Here is a 13,251-nt window from a genome sequence, read left to right on the forward strand (position 1 = left end):
TTTATTTGAGTCCTCTTTCTCTTTTTCTTGTTGAGTCTAGTTAAAGGTTCATCAACTTGTTTACCTTTTCACAGAACCAGCTCCTACTTTCATTGATCCTCTGTATTGTTTCTTTAGCCTCTATGTCATTTATTTCTGCTCTGATCTTTATTATTTCCTTCCTTCTACTACATTTGGGCTTTACTTGCTGTTCTTTTTCTAATTCTTTTTGATGTAGGGTTAAGTTGTTTATTTGAGCTTTTTCTAGTTTCTGAAAGTGTGCCTGTAATGCTATGAACTTCCCTGTTAGTACTGCTTTTGCTATGTCCCATAAATTTTGAGTTGTTGTATGCTCATTGTCATTCGTTTCTAGGAATTTTTTTATTTCTTCTTCTATCTCATTCTTAATCCATTCGTTATTTAATAACCTGGTATTTAATTCCCACGTGTTTGAGAATTTTTGAGCTTTTCTGTTGTGGTTCATTTCTAGTTTCATGCCATTGTGATCAGAGAAAGTGCTTGATATGATTTTAATCTTCTTATATTTGTTGAGACCAATTTTGTGCCCTAACATGTGGACTACCCTAGAGAATGTACCATGAGCACTTGAACAGAATGTATATTCTGCTGCTTTAGGATGAAAGGTTCTGAAGATATCTATTAAATCGAATTGATCTAGTGTGTCCTTTAAGTCTGCTATTTCTTTGTTAATTTTCTTTCTTGAGGATCTATCTAGTGATGTTAGTGGGGCAAAGATTTAATTTTGTTATTTTAAATTAAATTCATTGGGGTGACATTGGTTAATAAAATCACATAAGTTTTAGATACAATATTCCATATTTATCAACTGTACACTGCACCACGCATGAAATACTACTAAGCCATTAAAAAAAGAAATATATGAAAAATAGAGTTGCTGTTTTACTTTCCTTTCCAAATTGTTAATTGCTAATATATAGGAATGTAACTGATTTTTTGTGTTGATTTTATATCCTGCATATTATATTGCTGAATACATTAGGTCTAACTTTTTTGCATAAAGTCGTTAAAGTTTTCTACATATATGCTTGTGACATCTGCAGACAAAGATGATTTTACTTCTTCCAATTTTGATACCTTTACTACTATATTTTCATAATTACTCCAGTTAGAAATTCCAGTACTTCCCTGGCCCGTTGGCTCAGTGGTAGAGCATCAGCCTGGCATATGGATGTCTGTGTTCAATGACCAGTCAGGGCACACAGGAGAAACACCTGTCTGCTTCTCCACCCTTTCCCCTCTCACTTCTCTCTCTCTCTCTCTCTCTTCGCATCCTGCAGCCAAGGCTCGATTGGAGCGAGTTGGCCCCATGCACTCAGGATGGCTCTATGGCCTTTATCTCAAGTGCTAAGAAGAGCTCAGTTGCTGAGCAATGGAACAATGCCCCAGATGGGCAGAGCATCGCTCCCCAGTGGGCTTTTGGGGTGGATCCCGGTTGGGGTGCATGTGGAAGTCTGTCTCTGCCTCCCATCCTCTCATTGAATAAGAAAAAGAAAGAAAAGAAAAAGAAATTCCAGTACTATATTGGATAGAAAAGACAAAACCAGACGTCCTTGATTTGTACCAATCTTAGAGAAAATGTCTTCTGTTTTTCACCATTGAGTATAATGTTAGCTGTGGGTTCCTCCTATATGGCTATTATTAATTTGAGGATGTTCTCTCCTGTTCCTATTTTATTTTTTTCTTCAAAAGCTGTTGAATATTGTGACATACTTTTTATCCCTCAAGTGAGATGATCATGTGTTTTATTTTCCTTTGTTTTCTTAATATGATGTGTTGCACTGATTGGTTTTGTATGGTAAACCACTCACTCATTCAGTTTTCTGAAACCTGATAATTCTATTATTTGCCACATTTTCTTAATTATTATAAGAAAATTATTTTAAAATTATCATTATAATGGAGATTTAAAAAAATTGTTTTTTGAACTTCTCACTAAATTGTTCTGTAACCACCATCAGTTTTAATTCTGATACTGAAAGTCTAGACTGTGTGTTTGCCTTTTGTATTTGTTAGTTTCAAACTGACATTTCATTTTAGAAAATTAATCCCTGGTTAACCTAACATCTTGGACCTGTGTGTTGTAGGTAAACTTTTATTTTCCATTGAAAGCACTAACCATGATGATTCTGAGAACAAATTGGATCATGATGAAGACCTTTCTATTAAAACTAGTAAAGATGATGATTCTGAGAAAGAATCAGATCATAATGATCGTTTCATTAAAAGCAATAAAGATGATGATTCTGAGAAAGAATCGGATCCTGATGAAGGACCTTCCCTTAAAAACAATAAAGATGATGATTCTGAGAAAGAATTGGATCATGATGAAGATCCTTCCCTTAAAAACAATAAAGATGATGATACTGAGAAAGAGTTGGATCATGATGAAGACCGTTCCTTTAAAAACAATAAAGAGGATGATTCTAAGAAAGAATCGGATCATTATAAAGACCGAAATGTAATGCAATGTCAAGATTTAGTACCAATTTTGTGGGAATCAGAGTCAGAAGGGTCCTGCACGCTTTATGAGGAAGGATCAGGTAAATTTATTATTATGGAGAGTTTCACAACCACTATTCATAAATTGGTTTATAAGTTGATACTTTATATTCGTAATACATATACAAATGTATGTTGCATATATTTGTCAGAATTTTATTGTATTATTTCAGTATTAAATTTATGTAGTTTAATTTCTATATTTGTTTTGCTCTTAACACTGTAGATTATAATCCTTCAGCTTGAAGGCTGCCTACTTTTTCATAAGTGAAACACTTTATATATATTTCTGTTATAAAACAAGAAACAGCAGTAAATTTCTGATAAAACACTAATGAGTAGGCCCTGGCCGGTTGGCTCAGTGGTAGAGCGTCGGCCTGGCATGCAGAAGTCCCGGGTTCGATTCCCGGCCAGGGCACACAGGAGAGGCGCCCATCTGCCTCTCCACCCCTCCCCCTCTCCTTCCTCTCTGTCTCTCTCTTCCCCTCCCGCAGCGAGGCTCCATTAGAGCACAGATGGCCCGGGCGCTGGGGATGGCTCCTTGGCCTCTGCCCCAGGCGCTAGAGTGGCTCTGGTCGCGGCAGAGCGATGCCCAGGAGGGGCAGAACATTGCCCCCTGGTGGGCAGAGCATCGCCCCTGGTGGGCGTGCCGGGTGGATCCCGGTCGGGCGCATGCGGGAGTCTGTCTGACTGTCTCTCCCCGTTTCCAGCTTCAGGAAAAAAAAAAAAAAAAAAAGCCACTAATGAGTATATTATTTTAACAGTGTAATATGCTTTTCTTCAACATAGGATGTGATAATCTTCCGCATGCAAAAGGAAGTAAATATTATTTACCCTTCCTATATTATAAACATAGGAGGAGTAATTTGCATTTTAATAAATATTATACCTTTTTAATAGAAATTCAAGGGTAATTGAGATGATAGAGTGTGGGAATAGATAAGGAAGATTTCTTAGAGAGTGGGGGAATGAGTTTTCTTTTCTGTGAGTAGTAGGAACATATGAAGGCATTATAGAAGAGTGGGTCAACAGGACCAAAGTTATCGAGACAAAGGTATCCCAAAGAAGAATCTTTATTAATTAAATATGTATTTAATCAGATTCTTCAGAGGAACAGATATCACCATAATATTTTAATATATTATAGTGTAAAGTAATATACAATAAATGTAGGGATCTTATAAGGAATTGGCTAACATGCTAGTGATTTGAGCAATTTAGTCAAATCAGTTCTTGAATGAATGAATTAATTAATTAATTAATTAATTTAACTAGAGTGACAGAGAGGGATAAGGACAGACAGATAGGAAGGGAGAGAGATGAGAACCATCAATTCTTTGTTGAGGCACCTTAGTTGTTCATTGATTGCTTTCTCATATGTGCCTTGACCGGGGGGCTACAGCAGAGCAAGTGACCCCTTGCTTAAATCACACTCAAGCTGATGACCCCACGCTCAAGCTAGTAAGCCTGCACTCAAGCCTGTGGCCTCAGAGTTTTGAACCTGGATTCTCTACATCCCAGTCCGTGCTCTATCCACTGTGCCCCCAGCTGGTCAGGCACTTCTTGGAATTCATAAAACATGACAATACTGATATGAAAATACATTTGGTCAACTGAAACTAGAGGACATCTCAAACTGCAAACTAGGTTAATGCTGTAGAACAGAGAAAATTAAAGTAAGAATCTACACAGATGAGAACAAATGGAAAGAACCAGGGTTTGATGCTAGTACAAACCTTGCTACGCTGGGCTCTTGTGGTCTACTAGAGTTCTAGTTTCTACATTTGGAAGTGAGACTTTGATCATTAGCAGCAACAGAAATACCTGCTTTTAAATAATATTAGGAACCCATTTACAAACACAATTTCTCTCCACTTGGCCCATAACTCCAATACAGTTTTCTTTGGGATAAATTCCTATGCTCCTTTTTCAGTGTCCCAAGAAACCAGAAATCTCTTTAACTGTTTCTGACTTTGTCTGTAGACTAAATTCTTATGGTACTAGAAATGTAACATCATGTATTATAATATCATATTTAGACATTTATGTATACAGTATGTAAATATTTTTGCAATTATGGCAAAAAAAAGAATTGATTATTTCTCTTAAAATTTTAATCCTTAACTTAAAAGTGAAACATCTCTAAGTTTATTTTAGTGAGGAACTCAAGTTACTGGGGCAGAGATTGGGCTGGGAGCATTCACGGGCTATCTCATGGCCATGCAGGGTAGGGCTTCTCTTAGCACTCACAGAGTAATGAAACCGCTTCTCTCTTCTCAGTGCTCTTGACAAATGAGTCCATCAAAAGGAGTCTGAAAATTATATCTGTTCATGTTCCTCAAATTTTTATGTTAAGTATAGTATTATGGAGCCTATATTAAATGCTTTTTTTTTTTTCCCAGATGATCAGGGCATTGGTAGCAATGTACGAGTTTGGTATAACCTTGACATCTATATCCACCCTGCAGAGCCTGTAAACATTGTTGAAATAAAATGTGTTGCCTTGGTAAGTGCCCATGAAATGTTCATCGATTTTTGTGTTTTTGCAGACAGCTTTTTGTTGTACACTTACTTAAATTGCTAGCCCTAAAAAAATCCATATTAAATACTCATATTCAGATAAATTATTCAAATTACAGCTATTTTATTTTTAAATCCAGTAATCTTTACCTTGAAATATTATGGCGAGAATTTTTTAGTTGTATGGTATTTTATAGTGGCCGCACCGATTAGCATTCTACCTGTATCTTTCAGGAGTTACTGGAGAGAACTTCACCTTCATGCTTGCCATCACAGGATAAAAGCAGCCTTGTGTCTCTAGACTTGTTCAATACTAATTCATCCTGTTTTCTACAGCAGGGCTTTTTCTTTGAAACATATTTGGAGCAACTGATACAGAGTTAGCATTTTAAATAACAGTTGATTAAAAATATGAATGTGTTATGTGAATTATTAAGGATACTCACTCCATGTCCAGGATTATTTAAGAGTCAAATAGTGAGAGTTTTGGTTTAAATGAAACATGAAGTCAGTATCAATTGCCATTAATCATGTTTTCATTCAATTTAATGTCCTTATTGTTAGTACTCAAATATTAAATCTGTGATAAAAGGTTATTTTCATTTTTAAATGTGAAGATAGATTTTTTTGGTACAATTGATTATTTATAATCTTGAACTTTTACTCCATCAAATAGAAAATAAGACTGAAAACATTTTGAGTCTATATATGAATTATCTGCCCCTGTGATTTCTGGGTAAATTTCCATTGAAGCATAGTAAATGGGTGATTAAACTATTGAAATGCACTCAAGTATAGATTGCAAAAGCAATCTCTGCTAAGTGGAAAGTTATTTAATATGATAAAGTCTGGATCATTTCACTCCAAGAAAACATTCTATTTTCATGACCCTGTTATCACTACAGAATAAAATATTTCTTAAAGGTTACTTTTAAATGACATAACTTTAATTATGAAACAACTTGCTGTGGAAAATTATTACTAGATTAAAAGTCATCACTTTGTCAAGATTCAGGAGAAAAAAAAATTTTAAGTGGGTCCAGAAGAAACTGGGCCCATGAGGTGTCACCTCAAAAAGGGAAGACATCGACTTCCTCATTAACCATTTAAAATAGGGATAAAGAAGAGTAGAAATGTGCATACAAACTAGCAAATATACATGCAGTTCTGAAATCACTCACACACTACTGTATCATTTCCTCATTAAATGGTACATAAGGTGCCCTTTTTGAGAACGTATTATTAACCCTTCAAAAAAGTATTGGTAGGAATTGAGATTTTTATAACTCTCAACATTGCATGGTCAAGAGTGTCACACAGTTTGGGAAACACATGCCATCAGGATACTTTATATGGATACATAGGAAGACTGAGCAAAAAGCAAAAAGAAGCGATTAGCTATCTTTAATGTACCTCAACTATGTTTTTACTTTTTAAATTAAGATTTGATACACCCTTTTGGAAATAAATTTTTTTCATGAATAATACACTTTCAAATGGGCCCCTCTTTTGGCCCTGGCTGGTTGCTTAGTGGATAAGCATTGGCCCAGTGTGTGTACATCCTGGGTTCGATCCCCAGTCAGGGCACACACAGGAGAAGCAACCATCTGCTCATCTTCCCCTCCCCCTCCCCCTGCTCTCTCTCTCTCTCTCTCTCTCTCTTTCCCTTCCACAGCCAGTGGCTTGGTTGATTCAAGCATGGACCCCAGACAGGGGTTGCTGGGTGGATCCTGGTTGGGGCATATGCAGAAGTCTGTCTCTCTATCTTGCATCCTCTAACTTAAATATAAATAAATAAATAAGTAAACAAACGAATAAATTTATATTTTTAAAAACGGGCCCCTCTCAATTTTCCGCAAAGGACTTTCCTCTCCCCATGTAACAAATTCCATTATTATTATTTAATCCTAATTTAATACCACAGTTGGATACCTAAAACTCTTATCTGTATATCATTTCAGATTATTACCAATTATGCTATTGCTTTTATTTTTCATTGTGAATCGTTATTTCAGAAGGACACTGAAATAATTTCCTCTCAAGGTCTATATGAAAATGCAAGTTTTGAACCTCCATTCTATTGAGTAGTCTTCTATTACAGGGAAGAAGCAAGATTTGGCCCCATCAGCTGCTACATTGCTCTCTTTGTCCCTCTAGAAAAGTTTTCTGTACTGATTACATTTTCACTTTCAAAGGATGTTTGTAGAGAAGTGGATTCCTTTTCCACTAACTCTCTCCACATGGCCTACCAATAACAGTGATGTTGTTGCCAAAGTATCAAGCTTTTCCACCTTTCTAATAGTAATTGCCTAAGGTAAAACTTACAACCTATTAATTAATGAACATGAAGATTTAGTTGATAGAGATGGTGTGGATTACCCTAATTCCCATCAAATAAACTTTTGTGCACTTCTTGAAGAAGATGCTTTTTTAATACTTTCAGAAGTACATTAAAACTGTTGCCCTCACCTATATATTGTTCCCTAATATTTTTTACTACAGTTGCTATTTTTGCTAAACTTTTGAGGAATATTTTACTTAAACCTTAAATCATCATATGTGGCAATGTAGCTTTCAAGATACAAAGCTATCTCTGATTTTCTGTCTCTGCTTTTGTTAGATTAAACCCAATTTCCACATCTTTCCTAAAGATAAATGAGTGCTTAAATGGGGTTTAAGAAATATTTAAACCCTTGAGGCATATAAATTTTGTTACTTTTTACAGCAGGTTCAAAGAATCAGATTATATTCACAAGGAAAAATAATCGGTTGTGGGTAGTTCATTTTTTCTTGGAGTAAAATATTTAGGATTTTTCTTGAAAATTTTTTCTTTAAGCCTTCATTACTTTATTTATAGTCTAGTAATATTTCATTGTAGATATGCACCACAACTTTTTTATCCACTTGTCTATTGAAGCAACTGTAGCTGTTTCTATATCTTGGTTATTATAAATAATGCTGCAGTGAACATAAGGGTTTATATATTCTTTCAAATTAGTATTTTATGTTTCTTTGGATATATTCCCTGAGGTGGAATTGCTGGGTCATATGACAATTCCATTTTTAATTTTTTGAGGGAGGACCCTCCCTACTGTTTTCCATAATGGTTGTACCAGTCTGTATTCCCACCAAGAGTGTGCAAGGGTTCCCTTTTTTCTGCATCCTCTCCAACATTGTTAATAGCCATTCTAACAGGTATGGAGTGGTATCTCATTGTGGTTTTAGTTTGCATTTATCTGATGATAAATGATATAGAGCATCTTTTTATATGTCCATTGGCCATCTGTATGTCCTCTTTGGAGAAGTGTCTGTTCAGGTCCTCTGCCCAATTTTAAATTGGTTTATGTGTTTGTTTGGGTTTTTTTCTTTTTTTTAGTTTAGAGTCCTGAAAATTTTAACATGTAGTATGTGCTGTTCTATTTTGTTTGAACTCAAAAATCTCTTGTATCTCACGTAGTTTGGCTGTGGGAAAATTATGAGAGTAAGCCATTATTTTTCTACTGACACTCAATAATTCCAATATATAACAAAGAGCTGTTTTTCTGAAGTGAGCAAACAAAATTTCATATGCTTTTAAGTTTTAGATCATTCATAGCCTTCATAATATTTGCTCTGTTGTCAATGATAATTGCATGACTATTTCTTTGCTTGTTTTATGCATTATATAATTAACTTTCAGTTAAATTCACTCTATTATTGATGGTGAGACCCAGAAATCTCTCTACAAGCTAGTAAGAGGGGAGCATAGTTAAGAGCACTGTTGATCTACGTGGTGTCAAATATAAAAACATATATACAAAACATGCGAGTTGCCAATCATTTTCAATGTTTTTAGTTTAAAATTTTAGCCTTCATAATATGAAAAAAATATTTTCAGGTACTCATTGTGTTATGTATTTTCTTCTTTCCTTTATATATTAATATTCTTTATTTTTTCTGGGTGAAAATCCATACATTATGAGATTTGTATATGATACTGGAATTTTTCTTTTTCATGAAATATTACGATAGGAAAAATAACCATTTGACTCTGAATTTATCTTGACAAGTTATGAAAAAATTTTAAACTGGTTTTTTAAAAAGTATCTCATGTCTCCCTTTGCATTAAATCACGAAATATATGTATTGCTCTAGATTGGTATAGACATAGTTTATATATATATATATATATATATATATATATATATATATATATATATATATATATATATATATAAAGAAAACCTATAACTTATGTTAAACAGCTATGCAGGAATGTACTTCCTAGGGATTGGTACCTGCAGTTAAATAATTTTCTATTGTTACTGTCTTTTATAGCCACCCCCCACCCATGCACACACAAGGTTATGGAAAATGTCAGAATACATGTGAACATGCCACCCCCTCAATCTGACATTAGCACCCATTTCTGCCTTCTCTATGTCTCACATGGAATGGTGCAGGATTGGAAATAGGGGGCAGGAGGCATGACTTTAGTAGGTACAGTGACATGCAGGTGGTAGTAGCAGAAAAATGACAATGATGTTTTTAATTTATAATTACAGACCTCGTTCCTCTGGGTTCTGAACTGTTGGCCCTGACTTTTCAATTTAGGGAAATTACTGAGACAGATTAGAGTTATCACCTCCTCCAAATTACATGGTACATTTCAAAATACCCTTTGAAACTATTTATTTATTGACTTTGTAATATTTTGAAATTGAATAAAATTAAAATCAAAGATTTCTTCAGTAAAATATACCTTACTTAAGTTAATATTATTGTGTGATTTGTACCTGCTAAGTAATTCTTTTATAATGAACTCATGATTATCTCCTGGGAGAGGGTATGGTGAAAAAGACTTTCTGCTATTTCATATTGAATTGGCCATTTATGCAATTAAACTTTTATGAACCAAAATATAATTTTTATTTACTCAAACCCATTCAGTGTAGGAAGTATGACATTTCCATGAAAATACTTAGTGAATTAAATTTTTCTTGCTCAGAGAATATGTGAATGTAGCATTAACCACTCATTTATTTATATAGAGGTAAGCAAGCAAATGTTTCCTTCATGGACAAAGCTGCAATGCCTATCTTGAAGTTATGTTTTGTGAATAACTAACTCTCCCTATCACTACCTGTTCTCACCAATTTATTTTTTTGTCACACCTGTAATGTTATTTCATAAATTTCAGAATAGCTCTATGTCCTTAAAGTACATTCATTACCAGTCTTTAAATTGTGACTGAAACGTGCAACATTCTCCTTTCATTAGGTTAAAGCATTATAGACAACTGGCCTTTGTTCATATTGAACCTATTATTCACTTTTGAGATATTTGCTTAAATTAATGACTTTTACTTGAAATTGCGGCTGTCATGAGATGAAATACAAGATATTAGCCAACATAGGTCAGAATGACGATCAGCAAATGCCTTGGAACTTGTAGAGTACCTTCCAGGGCCGAGTGTATAGCTAATGGGGCAAGACAAGAGAAACCAGAACAGAAGAAAGGAATTTAAACAGGAAAGTAGTTACATCATCGTATAATTTGACTTCTTAGTTCAGCGTGTCCTTACTTTTTTTTTTTTTTTTTTTTTTTTTTTGTGGGAGAGACAGAGAGAGTCAGAGAGAGGGACAGATAGGGACAGACAGACAGGAAGGGAGAGAGATAAAAAACATCAATTCTTCGTTGCAGTTCCTTAGTTATTCATTGATTGATTTCTCATATGTGCCTTGACTGGGGGGCTACAGCAGACCGAGTGACCCCTTGCTCGAGCCAGCAACCTTGTTTGTGCTCAAGCTGGTGAGCCTTCCTCAAACCAGATGAGCCCGCGCTTAAGCTGGCGACCTCGGGGTCTCGAACCTGGGTCCTCCGCATTCCAGTCCAATGCTCTATCCACTGCACCACCGCCTGGTCAGGCGACTTCTTGATGCTAATGTAGAGAGGTCCTTAAAGTATATCCTCTAGATTGGCAGCAGCAGCCACAATGTTTTAAAAATGTTTTCAGGCTCCATCTAAGATCTACTGAATCAGAGTCTTTGGAGTAGGGGCCAGTAATGTATGCTTTAGCAACCTTTGCAGGTGATTCTTTTCTGTGCTGAAGCATGAGTACAGCAGCGAGAAGAATTTGACAAGTGGACCTCATATTAATAATAGTACTGACAAAAGATGTATTTCAAATGTTATTTTACAGTGCTCTTAGCATTTAGCTAGACAGATTTTTTGGAGTACTTGTTTTTGAAAAAAAATATTGTTATTTACCAAAACTAATCAAGGGGGAAAAATGATATAAAGTGAGATGCATTCATTCGTGGACCAAGGAGAAAAATAAAAGAAATGGCTTTATATTGTATCCAATTTTTCTTTGCATTTGTTTCCATAGAACAATGACACTATGCTAATACTAGCAACTGATTATATTTGTTCTGTAATTCTAGGAGGGCATTTGTTTTGATATCCCACTACGTAATGCACAAGAACACATGATTAACATGGATGTTATAATATCAAATCCTGCTTTTTTGGCACCCCGGGAGTTTACATTGGCTCCACAACAATGTATGGACTATCATGTGAGGTATACTCCAGCAGCTACAGGCTGTAGAAAGGAAAGGTATGGTTTCAATATGGTGTTATATTTTCTTGTTGATTTTTTGAAATCAAGCTTTTAAAATGATTATTTGCATTTTGTAATCATTTAAATTACACTTGCTCATAGTTTTAGCTTTATTTAATACCAATCATTTATAAAATGTACTAATTTAGAGTTCGCATTGCTTTCTCCAATGTTTATTGGAGCATCAAGTTAAATGGTTCTTACATTGTTCTTTATATACCCTCTTCAATTCTGCTTTTCACTAACCAAATATTTCTTGGTGCAAAAATTGACTTAAATGAAAGTGATTATATAAGGATATTATGGGTTAAACTTTCAATATTCTTGATGAAATTAATTCATATTTTATATTCTGAACTAAATACAAATCATTCTCTTGGAAGACATAGAGCAGAGGTCAGGAACCTATGGCTCGCGAGCCAGATGTGGCTCTTTTGATGGCTGAATCTGACTCACAGACAAATGTTTAATAAAAAAAATAATAACGTTAAAATATAAAAGCATTCTCATGTATTACAATCCATTCATTTCCTACCACTCATGTTCATGGTTGCAGGTGGCTGGAGCCAATCACAGCTGTCCTCCGGGTGACCCCTGACATAGAGAATATTAAATTGACAGTACTGTACTATACTGTGCTAAATATATACACAGAAAGTCTTGAAATAAACTCATTGTAAATTGAAAATATCATAAGTCAAAAATGCTTTCAATACACCTAGCCTAGCAAACATCATTGCTTAGTGTAGCCTACCTTAAACATGCCCAGAACACTTTCATTAGCTTACAGTTGGCCAAAATCATCTAACACAATGAATGTACTGTAGTGTATCAATTGTAGCCCAGGAAAAGTTCAAAATAACTCAGGAAAAGTTCAAAATCCAAAATTTGAATTATGGTTTGTAATGAATACATATTGCTTTTGCACCTTTATAAATTTGAAAGATAGTAAGTTGAACAATTATATATTGGGGACCTTCTGTGTGTATACACACACATGCACATCACAAACACACAATAAACAGACATGTTAGCAGGGCAATGATAAGTGTTTTTATAGCATGATAATTGTGAAAAACAGTACTGTATGCTCATGCACATGCACACAAACACAGAACCTCTATGTTCATGATTAACTCAATTGCATTATAGTAAAATAATCAACTTTATTTGTTTCAAAGTAATATCCCATTTATTTATTATAGTTTCAAAGACTAGACTTCAAAGACATTATAAAATACAGCCATTATTCCATGAAAATGCCCTTTGCTAGTTAATATGCTCTTTTGGGGTTAAAGAAATTTTATTTTAGTGACTAATGAATAAATAAATACATTTTTGAAATTTTAGAGCATAAAAATTTTTGTAATGTGAAGCATGAAAATAAGAACATAACGTATTTTTCCCATCTGCCAAATTGATCGGTGTCACCCCATTAAATTTAATTTCTAAATTAAAAAAGAAGATACTATTTTGATAGATTACCATTATGAATGTGGACTAGTCTGCTCTCCCCAGGGTGACTGTAGAGGTTTTGTGAACACAGACTGACAGACTGAATCTTGAAGTTTCTTTATCAGCATACATTGGAAGAGGTAATTTGGGGT

The 13,251-nt window shown here is 34.7% G+C and overlaps 1 protein-coding gene across 1 annotated transcript in view; it reads left to right on the forward strand.

Annotated features, from left to right (window-relative positions):
• CFAP47 (cilia and flagella associated protein 47) overlaps positions 1-13,251 on the forward strand; it is a 390,193-nt gene that overhangs the window by 293,589 nt on the left and 83,353 nt on the right. The window contains exons 42-44 of the mRNA XM_066357757.1: positions 2,106-2,561; positions 4,923-5,026; positions 11,466-11,641. Coding sequence (XP_066213854.1) covers positions 2,106-2,561; positions 4,923-5,026; positions 11,466-11,641 — 736 coding nt within the window. The remainder of the gene's footprint in view (positions 1-2,105; positions 2,562-4,922; positions 5,027-11,465; positions 11,642-13,251) is intronic.

This window comes from Saccopteryx leptura, chromosome X (genome assembly GCF_036850995.1).
Source record: "Saccopteryx leptura isolate mSacLep1 chromosome X, mSacLep1_pri_phased_curated, whole genome shotgun sequence".
Classification (NCBI taxonomy): Eukaryota; Metazoa; Chordata; class Mammalia; order Chiroptera; family Emballonuridae; genus Saccopteryx; species Saccopteryx leptura.